The sequence below is a fragment of the Ctenopharyngodon idella genome, chromosome 5, assembly GCF_019924925.1.
Source record: "Ctenopharyngodon idella isolate HZGC_01 chromosome 5, HZGC01, whole genome shotgun sequence".
Lineage (NCBI taxonomy): Eukaryota > Metazoa > Chordata > Actinopteri > Cypriniformes > Xenocyprididae > Ctenopharyngodon > Ctenopharyngodon idella.
In genome coordinates, this window is record NC_067224.1 from 36,041,700 (window position 1) to 36,056,072 (window position 14,373).

General features: G+C 37.9%; 1 protein-coding gene across 6 annotated transcripts in view; it reads left to right on the forward strand.

Annotated features, from left to right (window-relative positions):
* Nucleotides 1-14,373, forward strand: part of gnb1l (guanine nucleotide binding protein (G protein), beta polypeptide 1-like) — a 66,654-nt gene that overhangs the window by 10,688 nt on the left and 41,593 nt on the right. For 3 of the 6 annotated variants that reach the window (XR_007930270.1, XM_051894194.1, XM_051894195.1), the window contains exons 3-6: nucleotides 40-168; nucleotides 476-638; nucleotides 5,714-5,806; nucleotides 13,916-14,125. Coding sequence is in view for 5 of the 6 variants with exons in the window: in XM_051894194.1 (XP_051750154.1) it covers nucleotides 40-168; nucleotides 476-638; nucleotides 5,714-5,806; nucleotides 13,916-14,125 (595 nt within the window). In the remaining variant the exon portion in view is untranslated. Of the gene's footprint in view, nucleotides 1-39; nucleotides 184-475; nucleotides 639-5,713; nucleotides 5,807-7,602; nucleotides 7,757-13,915; nucleotides 14,126-14,373 lie in introns of those variants that run through there. The other 3 variants (XM_051894198.1, XM_051894197.1, XM_051894196.1) reach the window with 3 other exon arrangements.

Genomic DNA, 14,373 nt, shown 5'->3' on the forward strand with positions numbered 1-14,373 from the left:
TGTCCTGTTTATGGTAATCTTGATGCTAGTGTGCTTTAGGTCAGGTAAAGGTGCGATCCATGTCTGGAACCTGACCACCAGGAGAGCAGAACATGTTTTAGAGAGCCATGCTGGGAACTCTGTTATCTGGCTTCACACCTTCAAAGACAGCAGCAGCAGCCTCATCAGGTAGAGGAGAGGGGGGTAAGATGTGTGTCACCCCTTAACCTATCAAACTGTGCATCATTATTGTCATGTGACCATCTAACACGCATGCATCAAATATGTTAATCTGTGATGCTCATGCAGGAGAGACTTGGACTGTGACCTCCACCTCAAATCCAGACTGTGGATTTCAGTCCCTCTCTCTACTGTCTTAGTCTAAAAAACCTGTCTCGCCAAACTGGTTCAGTTAATTTGTCAAATTAGTGTGATTACCATGATAGGTTTGTTTTTTGTTCTGCTGTGCATGTGTTTATGTGTCTGTGACTGTCAGTCAGGGTCGGGACATGCGGGTGTGCGTGTGGGATCTGTCTGAAGACCGCAGCACAGTGACGGACTCTCTCCTCACGGGCAGTGTGGGGTTCTGTCAGTGCTCTCTGTTGGAGTCCCGGCCCGGGTCCGCTCTACTGGCCCACCCCACAGAACACATGGAGGAGGTGAGTGACTGCAGAGATAATAGCTTCATCACACACATCTCAGGACAGTGCTCACCAATACTGCAGTTCCCCTTCAGAGGAATACATTTAGTTGCTTAAGGTAGGCCTACTGACATTAATAATCAGATTTTAGAATGACCAGTTACCAATAAAATGAATCTTTAATTCAATGGCAGTGGCGGTTCTAGCTCACAGTGTGTCCAGAAAGTACTCACAGCGCTTTACTTTTTCCACATTTTGTTTTGTTACAGTCTTATTCCAAAAGGGATTAAATTCATTATTTTCCTCAAAATTCTACAAACAATACCCTGTAATGACAATGTGAAAGAAGTCTGTTTGAAATCTTTGCAAATTTATAAAAAAAAAAATAAAAAATAAAAAAAAATCACATGTACAGAAGTATTCACAGCCTTTGCTCAATACTTTGTTGAAGCACCTTTGGCACCAATTACAGCCTCAAGTCTTTTTGACTATGATGCTACAAGCTTGGCACACCTATTTTTGGGGCGTTTCTCCATTTTTCTTTGCAGGATCTCTCAAGCTCCATCAGGTTTGATGGGGAGCATCGGTGCACAGCCATTTTCAGATCTCTCCAGAGATTTTAAATCGGGATCAAGTCTGGGCTCTGACTGGGCCACTCAGGGACATTCACAGAGTTGTCCCGTAGCCATCTTGGCTGTGTGCTTAGGGTTGTTGTCCTGTTGGAAGATGAACCTTCAACCCAGTCTGAGGTCCAGAGCGCTCTGGTGCAGGTTTTCATCAAGGATGTCTCTGTACACTGCTGCATTCATCTTTTCCTCGATCCTGACTAGTCTCCTAGTTCCTGCTGCTGAAAAACATCCCCTCAGCATGATGCTGCCACCACCATGCTTCACTGTAGGGATGGTATTGACCAGGTGATGAGAGGTGCCTGGTTTCCTCTAGACATGACGCTTGCTATTCAGGCCAAAGAGTTCAATCTTTGTTTCATCAGACCAGAGAATTTTGTTTCTCATGGTCTGAGAGTCCTCCTTGCGGGCTGTCATGTGCCTTTTACAGGCCTAATTGGTGGAGTGCTGCAGAGATGGTTGTTCCTCTGGAAGGTTCTCCTCTCTCCACAGAGAAACGCTGGAGCTCTGTGACCATCGGGTTCTTGGTCACCTCCCTGACTAAGGCCCTTCTCCCCCGATCGCTCAGTTTGGCCGGGCAGCCTGCTCTAGGAAGAGTCCTGGTGGTTCCAAACTTCTTCCATTTACGGATGATGGAGGCCACTGTGCTCATTAAGACCTTCAATGCTGCAGAATTTTTTGTGTACCTTTCCCCAGATCTGTGCCTCAATACAATCCTGTCTCTGAGGTCTACAGGCAATTCCTTGGACTTCATTGCTTGGTTTGTGCTCTGACATGCACTGTTAACTATGGGACCTTATATAGACAAGTGTGTGCCTTTCCAAATCATATCCAATCAACTGAATTTACCACAGGTGGACTCCAATCAAGTTGTAGAAATCGGTGGAAACAGGATGCACCTGAGCTCAATTTTGAGTGTCATGGCAAAGGCTGTAAATACTTATGTACATGTGATTTTTTTAAAAAATTTTTTTTAAATAAATTTGCAAAGATTTCAAACAAACTTCTTTTACGTTTTCATTATGGGGTATTGTTTGTAGAATTTTAAGGAAAATAATGAATTTAATCCCTTTTGGAATAAGGCTGTAACATAACAAAATATGGAAAAAGTGAAGCTCTGTGAATACTTTCTGGATTAACTGTATATGGCACCATGTAAGAAACACCCCTTATATTACTGTATATATTTAAATTATTATACATTTAAGCAAATAAAAAAAACAACAACAAAAAAAAAACCCCAGCATAAATAAAGTAAAAAACACTAATAAAGTGAGTTATATTACGTTTGTTTAAAAAATTACATTATTGTGTTAACAAATAACATTTTACTGTCTGGTTATGTAAGCTAGTTGGACAGAAAAAGAAATAATGTTGCCTTATGTGTAATAGCATAGCAAGCAACATAGCGTAAAATAAGTGATATATTAGCCTATTTTATTATATGCATAATATTATACTCACAATGAGATTGCATTTATTGCATTCCTTTTTTTTTTGCCTGGGCGGCCGTTGGTTTTTTTAACTAATCAGAAACATTGTCTGCCTGTCAATCATTTTGCATGTTCAGGGATGTGCCCCATGTCTTGGTGGGAGTTGGCAAAACTGAAATAGCTTACAGCTTACATTACCGCTCAAAAGTTTGGAATCAGTAAGTTTTTTTTAAATGAGAAATTAATGCTTTTATTCATCAAGGATGTATTAATTTGAACAAAAGTGATAAAGACATTTATAATGTTACAAAAGATTTCTATTTCAAATAAATGCTGTTCTTTTGAATTTTCTATTCATCAAATAATCCTGAAAAAATTGTACCACAAAAATATTAAGCAGCACTGATTTTAATATTGATGATAATAATAAGGGATGTTTCTTGAGCAGCAAATCAGCATATTAGAATGATTTCTGAAGGATCAAGTAACACTCAAAATTCAGATTTGCTATCACAGGAATAGAAAAACATAAAATAGAAAAAAAAATATTAAAAGTTTTAAATTGTAATAATATTTAACAATATTATTGTTTATTTTTCTGTATAATAGACTTCTTTCAAAAATATATATAAAAAAAATCTTACCAACCCCAATCTTTTGAATGGTAGTATATGTTTAATTAATTAACCAAGCAGTCTCATATATAATCCAATACCACCACTACTTGTAATTATTTTAATCTGGTACTACTGTAATCTTCCCAAGTGTAATGATTATTTTAATCATTTTTTAAATCATGTTGATTCGAGTTGGTAGTTGTCATTTTAGATAAGATTCAGTCAGACTGTAAGTGTGATTTGTGCAGTCAAGCAAGCAACAGAGAGCAGAGAGTGTGAGTTCTGCTCTATCCTGGATTTTATTGCATCCAGATTCATGTTTCACTGTCCTGTCTGCCAGTTACTCACTTCAGAGAGCCTGAGCTGTCATTTGATATACATTTACCATGCTTCAGCTACCAGCAGCCCTGCAGCCAGACCAAACACAGAGCTTCAATATTGCTGTTATCCTCGTCCTTTTCCCTATAATTCTCCAAATGCATCTTCCTTCCTCTTTATTTCATCACTCCATGCCCCCGCCACTGTTATATTGAAACAAAACCAGACTAGATCACTCCCGTTACAATCAACAAAACTGACGTCAATGTAAGCGGTCGAGACACATTTTCCATTTTTGTCACATTGCAACATTTTCTCCTCATCCATGTGAGAAATAAAAATGAAATCTTTTTAATGTTTCCTATTTATATATATATATATATATATATATATATATCTTAAATAATCTTAATAATTGTATATCTTTATATGTATTTTTTAAATCAAAATAATTGATAATTAAATTGATAATAAAATCATAAAACAGATTATATTAAGTTTTATATCTACCGTTTTGTCGAAAAGGGCTGTAGGAGCATTTATCACTTGATATGCAATGTAGTGTGCGCTACCTAGTGTGCTAATTTCCCTATAGTGCTCAAGCATATGGAAACATTAGGTCTGGCATTTACACCACTCTTACATCCCCCTCCCACCTTGTACTAACTAATGAAGGCCTTGTCAAAAGCCCATCAAGGTAATAACCGTCACAGGATAACTGCAGGCAAACTGCACCACTATACGTCTCTTAAAACAAATAACAATGCTGCAAGGCATGCTGGGAGTCCGGAACTCAACCTCATCTGTGTCTTCCGGTGTTTTTGGAGGCTTTCATGTTTAGCGTTCCAGTGAGGCTGACAGTGCAGGGCTTTAATTAATAGACTCGCTGTTATTTATCGACTGCTTAACTTGTGTCAAGATCGCTCGCTCTCTCTCTTTAACCTAGGGGGATGAGAGCTGCCCTTCTCTGCTGTTTATAGTTACAGGCGTAAACACATGTAGAACGAGCAGATGTGTCTTAGTGTTAAAATATGAATTGGTCTGAAGTCAGAGATGTTAAATTGAACTTAATTAGAATGATTCTTAATCATGGCTGCCTCTGCAATCAACCTAAGACATATTGGCCTGAACCAGATACTTGAGAGTTATTACATTGTATGCATGTTATATACAGTGACCCTAGAAGCATTTGGACACTTGAACACCATTAAAAAACATTGAAAGTCATTGTATTAGATAAAATATTAAACCAAGTTGCATTTATTTTAAAAGAAAGATTGCACAAGCATACATTTCAAGCAAAAGATGTCACCAAAAAGTAGTTTTAAATTATAAAGCAAATGTTCAAAATTGAGACGAAGTGTTTCTGGTTGTGGATCATGTTCAAAGATAATGTAATGAACTGCACCTGTGGTTAGTCCTGTATGAACTTGAGGAGAAATGACTTCATACATCCACTAATATCACCTTGAGGCCAATTCTATATCATCATTAATTTGCTAATGCCTCTTGCTTTGATATTTTGTTGTTTACTGCAATGGCATTTTGACATTCAAGTGTGGCTTAAAAGTGTTCAGATATTTTTGGGGGCTGTTGTAGTTTGATGCCCGGGAAATTTGCATGCATGTTCACCAATGGTCACACCATTTTTTATGTTGTTAGTCAGAAACATTAGTGTGTCAGTTAGTTAATATTATTAATGGTTGTGGCCCTTCTATGTTGGAAACTGTTGTGTTTTAAATCAATTGCCTCTGTTTGGAGTCCGACGAGTCAAGACTTGATGAGGCAGAGCGCAGGAAAATGGGAAGCTGCTGGCAATCAGCCCAATGTTGGCTGCACTCGCTTACCACCTGTGAACATGCATCATGGCAAACTAACAGAACAGTTGTCTAATTCACATCTGTGCAGTGCATTTTTTTTAAAACTCATTTTTCTTTATTTTAGTATGGACGTGCAATCAACTTGCAGCACTTCAGCATTAATAGTTGTGACTCCTAATGACTCCCCTAAACCTAGAACATTTTTCTCTGAAACTGCACTTAGGAAAAATACAACACTGAAAAAGAATTGAAGTTTTTAATGTGTATAACATTTTTCAGGTGAGCGTGGTGGAGATGAGGAGCTGGACTCCGGTGTGCACTCTGAAACCTGATTCAAAGCTGGGGATGCTCATGTGTATGAAGATGTGGCAGGTAAGAGTCACAACACTCCACTACATTTGTCCAGAAGTATGCTTGAAATTTTTTTTTTTTTTTTTTTAAATCCAACCACAATATATTCTGGAGAATGGAAGTGATTTGTTTTATGTAATGCTGGCATCATTAGTCTATAAAGAATAAATTAACTTTAGATTATAATTAATTTATGTGGCAAATAAATTAGGATTTTTAACTGGTAGTGTACTTAAAAGATCGTTTTTATTTTATTTTGCACTGTTGAGGTTTACTGGATTACTTGCACCATCCTAATTTTACTGGTAGTTATGGTGCATGTAGGAAAGATTGTATTTACAAGTTAAACGCACATGAACGCCACCACAGTGTCATAAATACGAGTGGGAAGCTTAGGCTTTTCTTTAAGTTCTGAGTTTATGAGTATGAGTTTTCAGTGAAAAACCTGCCAGAATACCACAATACTTGTGTAGGTATTTAGCAGTGACATTGAGTTGGGTTTATTGAAATAGCCCGATTTACCTGTTTACCTGCAAATCAGTAACCTGGCAACACAAGTAAACTGCGTTTACAAGACTGTATTTAAAAAAACACGTTATTCCCCGGTGGTGACTTCAAAACGTAAGCAATCATGTATTTTCAGAGTATTCTATTATGTGATTTGTGTTGTTAAATAAAGCATTAAAAACCCCAGAGTATTTCAAAATGTCAGTGGGAAACTTGCACAGTCATTCTCCTCTCATATTTGAAGTTTCTACACTTGTCCTTTGACTGCATGGGCATTTTTTTTTTAGATTTCTTGGGTCAAGAAAAAGTCGAAGTTTGCAATATATTTCTCCTCCCCTAGTGCGAAAAACTCGCTGTGGCTGGATGTGCTTAAATCTGCCATATAATGACGCTTTCCTGTCACATATCAGACATTCTTCAATAAGCCGCAGAACGCAGGTTAAGGTGTTTACATGCTAGGCGAAATCGAAGTAACAGGCAGAAATCGAGCTCTGTCGATTGGTTTATTCTTAAGCCGTTTATAACCTTAGTCTGATAAAAGAAACAGGTTAACCCATTTACATGACCACATGTCAGTTTATTAAGCATAATCGGGATAAGAACGTGCATGTAAACGCACTCATTGTCAGGCTAGTAAATTAAAAGAAGGTGCACCGCCATCTTCCTCTAATGAAAGTGACTTGAGCGTCGTAAACAAGACTTCCCAACTCATAAATACAAACTTCCCAGGAGGTCGTGAACACACCATTAGAATGGTCAGTAAATTGACATTTACTGGAAAAAAAAAACAAAAACCTTAGACTTTTGCAAATACACAAAAAAACTTGCTGATGTAATCAGTTCTGGTTTATGTATATCTACCTTTCAATGCAAAGTATTCTTGTTTGCACTGGAAAGATTCAGGTTTTTTTTTTTCCTGCAAATGTCACTTTAGAAGCACTGTCAGATTTTCCCAGGTTTGTTGATAATGTTGTTCTAATTTTCAACATTGTCAGGTGTTGCCTTTTGAGGTACTGACAAGTAAACCAAGAGCTCACAGAGTAACTGAGCAGTTGGCAAGTGTGTAAAGCAACAGAATCTGATTTATGGACGCGACCTGTCCGGGCTGTTCCTCCCCCCCCCCCCCGCTGCACTGTAATCATAGTGTTTGGAACAACTTTGCTTCAGTGCCATATATCAGCTGCCCTTGTGTGTTTTGTAAACACAGCTGAATTTTATTTTGCTTCCAATAAAGAGACCTATAATTATTCTCACCGATAATTAATATCTCTTTTTGTAGTATTTACGAGTTTTCCCATCTGTACCCTCAGTTTATCTCAGGTCAGTTGACAGCAGGGCGGAGTTTCCTCGCAGTTAATTGGCAGCCCTAATCAAAGCGGTTGATGAAGACGGCAGTAGCTGCGGGCACTTTCGGTGGTTGTATCAATGACGGCCAATGAAAACACTGGTGATGTAATTCTGTTTGTTTTTCACCATCATTCCCTCAACCTTTTCCCTGCCTTGTGTAGACAGTGGGGCTCTTAGTGCCGCCTGCCTGAATTAGAATTGATAATTATGAAGTATTAATGGGGCACCCCACAGGTAGGTGCTGACATCTAACAGCAGGACCCTGGGCGGCAGTGAATCGCTCCGAGCTGTCGTCTTTCATTTGCTCAGATTGGGAGATCTGTTACTGTCATGCTCAAGCCCGGCAGGCTGAGTTCAGAGGTACCCGTCTACCCAGATGAGGAACCCAGCGTGAACGTGTTAAGCAGTCCTCTCTCAGTGTGGGCACACTTGGCCCGGTCACTTCCCCAGCGGCTGTAACACATTGCTCGTTCCTGGTGTCAATCAATCATGAAGCGGTTGTCTTGTTATCCTCACGATCCCTGCTGGTGCAGACTGCCGTTTCCTCAACCTCACACACACACACACACACAGATGATCGCTATCCTCCTCCTCGCTCTCTTCTCTTTGAACACATCTCCTCCATCATGCTGCCAGTAGAACTGACAACAGATTTATTGTCTTTCTTTAAGCGCTTTGTGTTGGTCTATTGGAACTGATTTAATGCCATATTAAGTAATGCTTTCTTTTGGGTTTGGCTTGAGACTCGCTTGGCACTTTTTGACTGTCTCCCCCTTCTTTGTTCTAATAGGGCCCTGTGGCTTCTGATTGATTGGAAGCATCTCAGTCAGTGCTGTAAGATTAGAGATGATGCATAATATATTGGCACTGATATTGGTGGCTGATATTGGTGATTTTTAATTTATTTTCCTGTTGATCAGTTCAGTGTTGTTGTTAACTAAAACTATTAAAAATATTTTTTGTTAATTGAAATAAAGCTGAAATAAAGTATAAATATTAGATTAAAACTTCAATGAAAATTAGAAATGTTGCCTTGGCCACTAACTGAAATAAAATAAGTTTGAAGGGTTAGTTCACCCAAAAATAAAAATTCTGTCTTTAATTACTCACCCTCATGTCGTTCCACACCCGTAAGACCTTCGTTCCTCTTTGGAACACAAATTAAGATATTTTTGATGAAATCCGATGGCTCAGTGAGGCCTCTATTGCCAGCAAGATAATTAACACTTTCAGATGGCCAGAAAGCTACTAAAGACATATTTAAAACTGTTCATGTGACTACAGTGGTTCAACCTTAATGTTATGAAGCGACGAGAATATTTTTTGTGTGCCAAAAAAGCAAAATAAAGACTTTTCAACAATATCTAATGATGGGCGATTTCAAAACACTGCTTCAAGCTTTACGAATCTTTTGTTTCGAATCAGTGGTTCGGATCACGTATTAAACTGCCAAAGTCATGCGAACTATTGAAATTTCAAACACTTATGACGTAAAGAAGCCTCGTTTACTGAAATCACGTGACTTTGACTTTTCGAAACAAAAGATTCGTAAAGCTTCAAAGCTTCATTAAGCAGTGTTTTGAAATCGCCCATCACTAGATATTGTTGAAAAGTCGTTATTTTTATTTTTATTTATTTATTTATTTATGTTTTTTGCGCACAAAAAGTATTCTTGTCGCTTTATAATATTAAGGTTGAACCACTGCAGTCACGTGAACTGTCCTAAATATTTTTTTATTACCTTTCTGGGAATCTGAAAGTGTTAATTATCTTGCTGGCAATGCAGGCCTCACTGAGCCATCGGATTTTATCAAAAATACCTTAATTTGTGTTCCGAAGATGAACGAAGGTCTTACGGGTGTGGAACGACATAAGGGTGAGTAATTAATGACAGAATTAAATAGAAATATTTAAAAAATAACTAATAAAATGAGAAAAACACACAGAATGAAAGCTCAAAATATAAAAATAACACTGCAGTCAACATTGGATATTTAATTATTTACAGTAGTTTTTTCCTTTTTTTATTTTTTTTTTTTTTTTTTTTACATTTGCCGTGATCTAGCACTCATTAAAATCACCAACAGCATCTTAAAAGGATAGTTTACCCAAAAATGCCCATGATTTACTCACCCTCAAGCCATCCTAGGTGTATATCTATATTCTTTCAGGCGAACACAATCGGAGATGTATTTAAAAATATCCTGGCTCTTCCAAACTTTATAATGGTAGTAAATGGGGGACGTGATTTTGAAGCCCAAAAAAATGCATCCATCCATCATAAAAATAATCCATACGGCTCCAGTGGGTTAATAAAGGCCTTCTGAAGTGAAGCGATTGGTTTTTGTAAGAAAAATATCCATATTTCAAACTTTATTAACTATAATAACTAGCTTCCGGCAGAGAGTAACCCCTGATCCGACGCATGATGCAATGATGAACGCGGAAGCGCAGGATTATTTTTATGATGGATGGATGGATGCATTTTTTTTGGGCTTCAATATGCCCCATTCATTACCATTATAAAGCTTGGAAGAGCCAGGATATTTTTAAATATATCTCAGGTTGTGTTCATCTGAAAGAAGAAAGTCATATACACCTAGGATGGCTTGAGGGTGAGAAAACCATGGGATAATTTTTAGGTGAACTAACCCTTTAAAATTAATGTCTTTCATACTTTAAATTATGCTGAGTAATTTTCTAATGTCAACATTCATCTGTATTTTTAGTGTTTATTTTGTTGTTGTTGTTGTTGTTGTTGTTGTTTTTTTTTACACAAAATAATATAGAATTTACCAGTAATTGACCACAACAGTTTTAGTATCATGACTTCCTTATTTTACTCGCACTTCGCAATGTTCAATTTTAGTCAGCAATATAAATACTTTGTGTGTGTGTGTGTGTGTGTGTGCTTTAATCATACTAAAATTGTACCAGTCCAATGTAAAAAAACAAAACAAACAAAAAAAAAAGATAATGTCATTGTACCTCAGCTTCATCCAGCCTCTCTACATATATCTGTTACTTTCTCAGCTGTTGGATTACTTGGATAGATAGATAGAATACAGATTAAAAAAAAAAACCTCTGGTGTAGCTTAATTATAACTGCACATGTAAACCTACTGGATGAGATTGGACAAGGCCTGCTGTCAGGGGTGCAGTGATGTTAGCGAAAAGGAAATGTTCCTATACAGATATATCCATCAAAATCACTATGACATCACCCTACACCAGCTCTGCTCCGTATGTCCTCTCCTTAAGTGTTCACGTTTCAAAGCCTGGCCTCTTTGGGCTCCTCATTATAGCCCCGTAAACCGCTTTTGCTTTCATCAGCGCGTTGCATATTCTAGTAACCCTGTCGCACATCTGTTCACCCATGTTCAGGTGTGGCTTACATACACGCCACCCACAGTCCTTCACACGACTTGACCTAGAGGAGCTCCTCTCTCCCGATCTTCCTTTGAAGGCCCCCAGAGATGCGAGGAGGGTCTGTGCCGGGATCAACTCTGTGGTTTCCCGCTCAGCGGGGGCTTCGCTGGTGCATGGCGACTTGTTGCCATCCAGTGGAACGCCGCTGCTCTTCTCTCCTCCCCTCCGTTCTGTTGTGGCTTCAGTCTGGAGCATCCATCTGATGCAGCTGTTGGGATGATGAATCTTTCCCTGAAGCCCGAGTCCTAATCCGGCTAAAGCGCCCTCTTGTAGACCAGCCATGGAGGATATAATGAATTAGGTGTCTACCCAGGGTTCCATGACCCTTGACCTGTGACATCATCAATCAAGGAGCACCTACACTTAACTGAAGTGCAGGGGCCAGAGGGCAACAGACGGTAATGCTTAACAACTGTCTATGAGGCTTGAGGATTGATTTCCAGTTGTTTTATTTTTTATTTCGTCCTAATACACTTTGCCGGTGATGTGTTTACATGGCATTCGTGATTCGAGGGAAATTTTGTTTAAGCGTAGCAGGAAAAAGAAATATACCGTGCAAAGAGAGCATGTTCTTTGCAAAAAAAAAGACGAGGGGGAAAAATTAGTCCCAACTTTTGGGCCCTTACACATATGGAAAGAATTTTTCCCTTGCCAGCTTCGCCTGTACCCGGTACACTACCATTGCCAAAGGGCAGATGATTTGTAAAGATTCCTCATCCTTCGGTAGGTAATCCCAAAGCGAGAACATTTTATTAATTCTTTTAATTGTGTTGTGTGTTTGTCTTTGGCTATGGTTCTTGTTTATATCATTGAACATACACTACTGAATGTTTTTGAGGTATCTTATTTGATCAAAAATTCAGAAAAAAACAGAAATATTGTGAAAAGTTATCACAATTTAAAACGTGCTTTCTATTTTAATACATTTTAAAATATAATTTATTCCTATGATGCAAAGCTGAATTTTCAGCATCATTACTCCAGTCTTAGGTGTCACATGATCCTTCAGAAATCATTCTAATATGCTGATTTGCTGCTCAAAAAACATGTCTTGTTATCATCACTGTTGAAAACAGTTGCTGCCTAATATTTTTGAGGAAAGTGATACTTTTTTTCAGGATTCTTTGAATATAAGAACAGCATTTATTTGAAAAGAAATCTTTTGTAGCATTATGAAAGTTATTACTGTCACCATTATTAAAAAAACAAAAAAAAACTAAAACATTAGTTAATTTTTCCAAACAAAAAAAAAACTAACAAAAAAACAAATAATCACTATAGGGAAATACAAACATTATCAATGTAAAACACCTACATTAAAGTATTAAATCACTTGAAACCAAGGAATATATTTTTATACATTTATATACATTCCCTATATGAAAATAATAATAAAGCAAAAAAATATATATATATTAAAGAACACCCAACCGACACCAAAACAAACCCACCGTGAAACATTTACCCAATTCTTGCAAAATATTTGCACTTAGTCACTTAATAGTGACTCTCTCACTATCACGTTTCATTCAATTTAATGCATTCTTGCTGAATGAAGTATTAATTTCTTTAAAAATCATACTGACTCCAAACAAAGTATGTATTACAGCGTTTGCTTGTTTCTAAAAAGTTATAAGAAAACTTAACTTAATAAAGTGTATATTATTTAACAAGTGTTTTTATTGTGATTGATGCATACACAACGTAGTGTAAACCAAGTCCGGTAAATGGCATCGCTGTGTTGTCACTTGCATGAGGAGATGAATGATCTTCTGGAGGGAGGGGTATGTGCGTGTGTGTGTATGTTGTGTATCTGAGAAGGAGAGGGGCGAGAAAGGAGGGGAAGGACACCTCCGTTGTAAATCTTGTTGTGTAGACAGCACGCCTGTAGCTCTGTTCTGAGTTATGAGACTGTAGGCTTTTATCAGCTCCCTCATTCTGCTTTTATCCGCTAAACTGATTTATGAGACAACCTACTGCGTGTAGCCGTGTAGCTCGAGCGCTTCTCCTTGCAGATAATGAGCGGGGAACCTCAGAGGTGCTGTAAATCTGAGTAAACAAACAAGCACATGCACCTGAGCTGTCGCTTTTTTGAGGTTAAGTGAAAAAAGGTCGCAGCGTAACAGTTAGAGGTCACACTGATTGTGGCAGTATAAAATGACCGCAGGCTCAGAACGAAGATTTATAGTGACGTGTTCAAGCTGTTATGGGTGTTATATGCAAATATGAGACTTTTCTGTGTTGTGGTTTGCAAATATATATGTGTACTTGTCTGTTCATTCACTCATTAGAGCTATAGAGTAGGGCTGGGTGATACTGGCCACAAAAAAGAAAAAATTATATAACGCTGTTTATGTATTTGCTCTAAAATGTTGAGAAAATGTTTTATTTATTTTTATTTTAAAGAATCATTTTTAATACAGAAATGGTGCTGTTAGTGATGTTTATCCTACATATATTTACTAAAATATTTTAAAGCTTATTTTATTGCCAACGAGTGCTATCAAATATATTTCAGATATATTCTACTGCATAATATATATATATATATATATATATATATTATATACATATACTGTATATATATTTGTCAGCCCTGCTCTAATGAAGTGTACAGTGACGTGCGCTGTGATTGGCTGAAGGCAGCATCGGATGATTAATGTTGTGGTTCATCAAAGCACGAGCAGTCTGATAACCTCTGATAAACACTGCTGCCATGAGCTTCTGTTCGTCTGTTGTGCTCTGTTCCCCTCTCTACCTCCCCCTTCCGTTTTTCTATACTCCTTTTCTTGGATCTCCATTATTCTCACATGTTCTCACATCTTCTGTTTGTTTCTCTCTATGTAGGCGGATTCTGGTCCTGTTCTGTGTGCTGGGTATGAGGACGGCTCTCTGGTGTTATGGGATGTTTCCCATCGCCGTCCGTTCAGCTGTCTGAAGGCGCATCCTGAGCCAGTCATGTGTCTAGATGTTGATGTATGCAGGCAGAAAGGCATTTCTGGGTCTTCAGAGAAGATTCTCCAATCCTGGACATTTGACAAGCAGCAAAACCTTCAGGTTAATTTAACATGAACTCAAAACTGACCTGATTTACTTTTTCTTCATGTTTTTTCAGTGAAATTATCAAAGGCCCTGTTTACACCTTGTATTAACATGCGTTTTGGTCACAAGTAGATGAGGGAGACACATTCCCGTTTACACCTGGTGTTTTAATCCGTCTCTTTTGTCCACTTTTAACCACTTCTGTCTATGGGTGGGTAAATCTATGGGTTTTTTCGATCTTTTGATCTAATCAACGAAATATG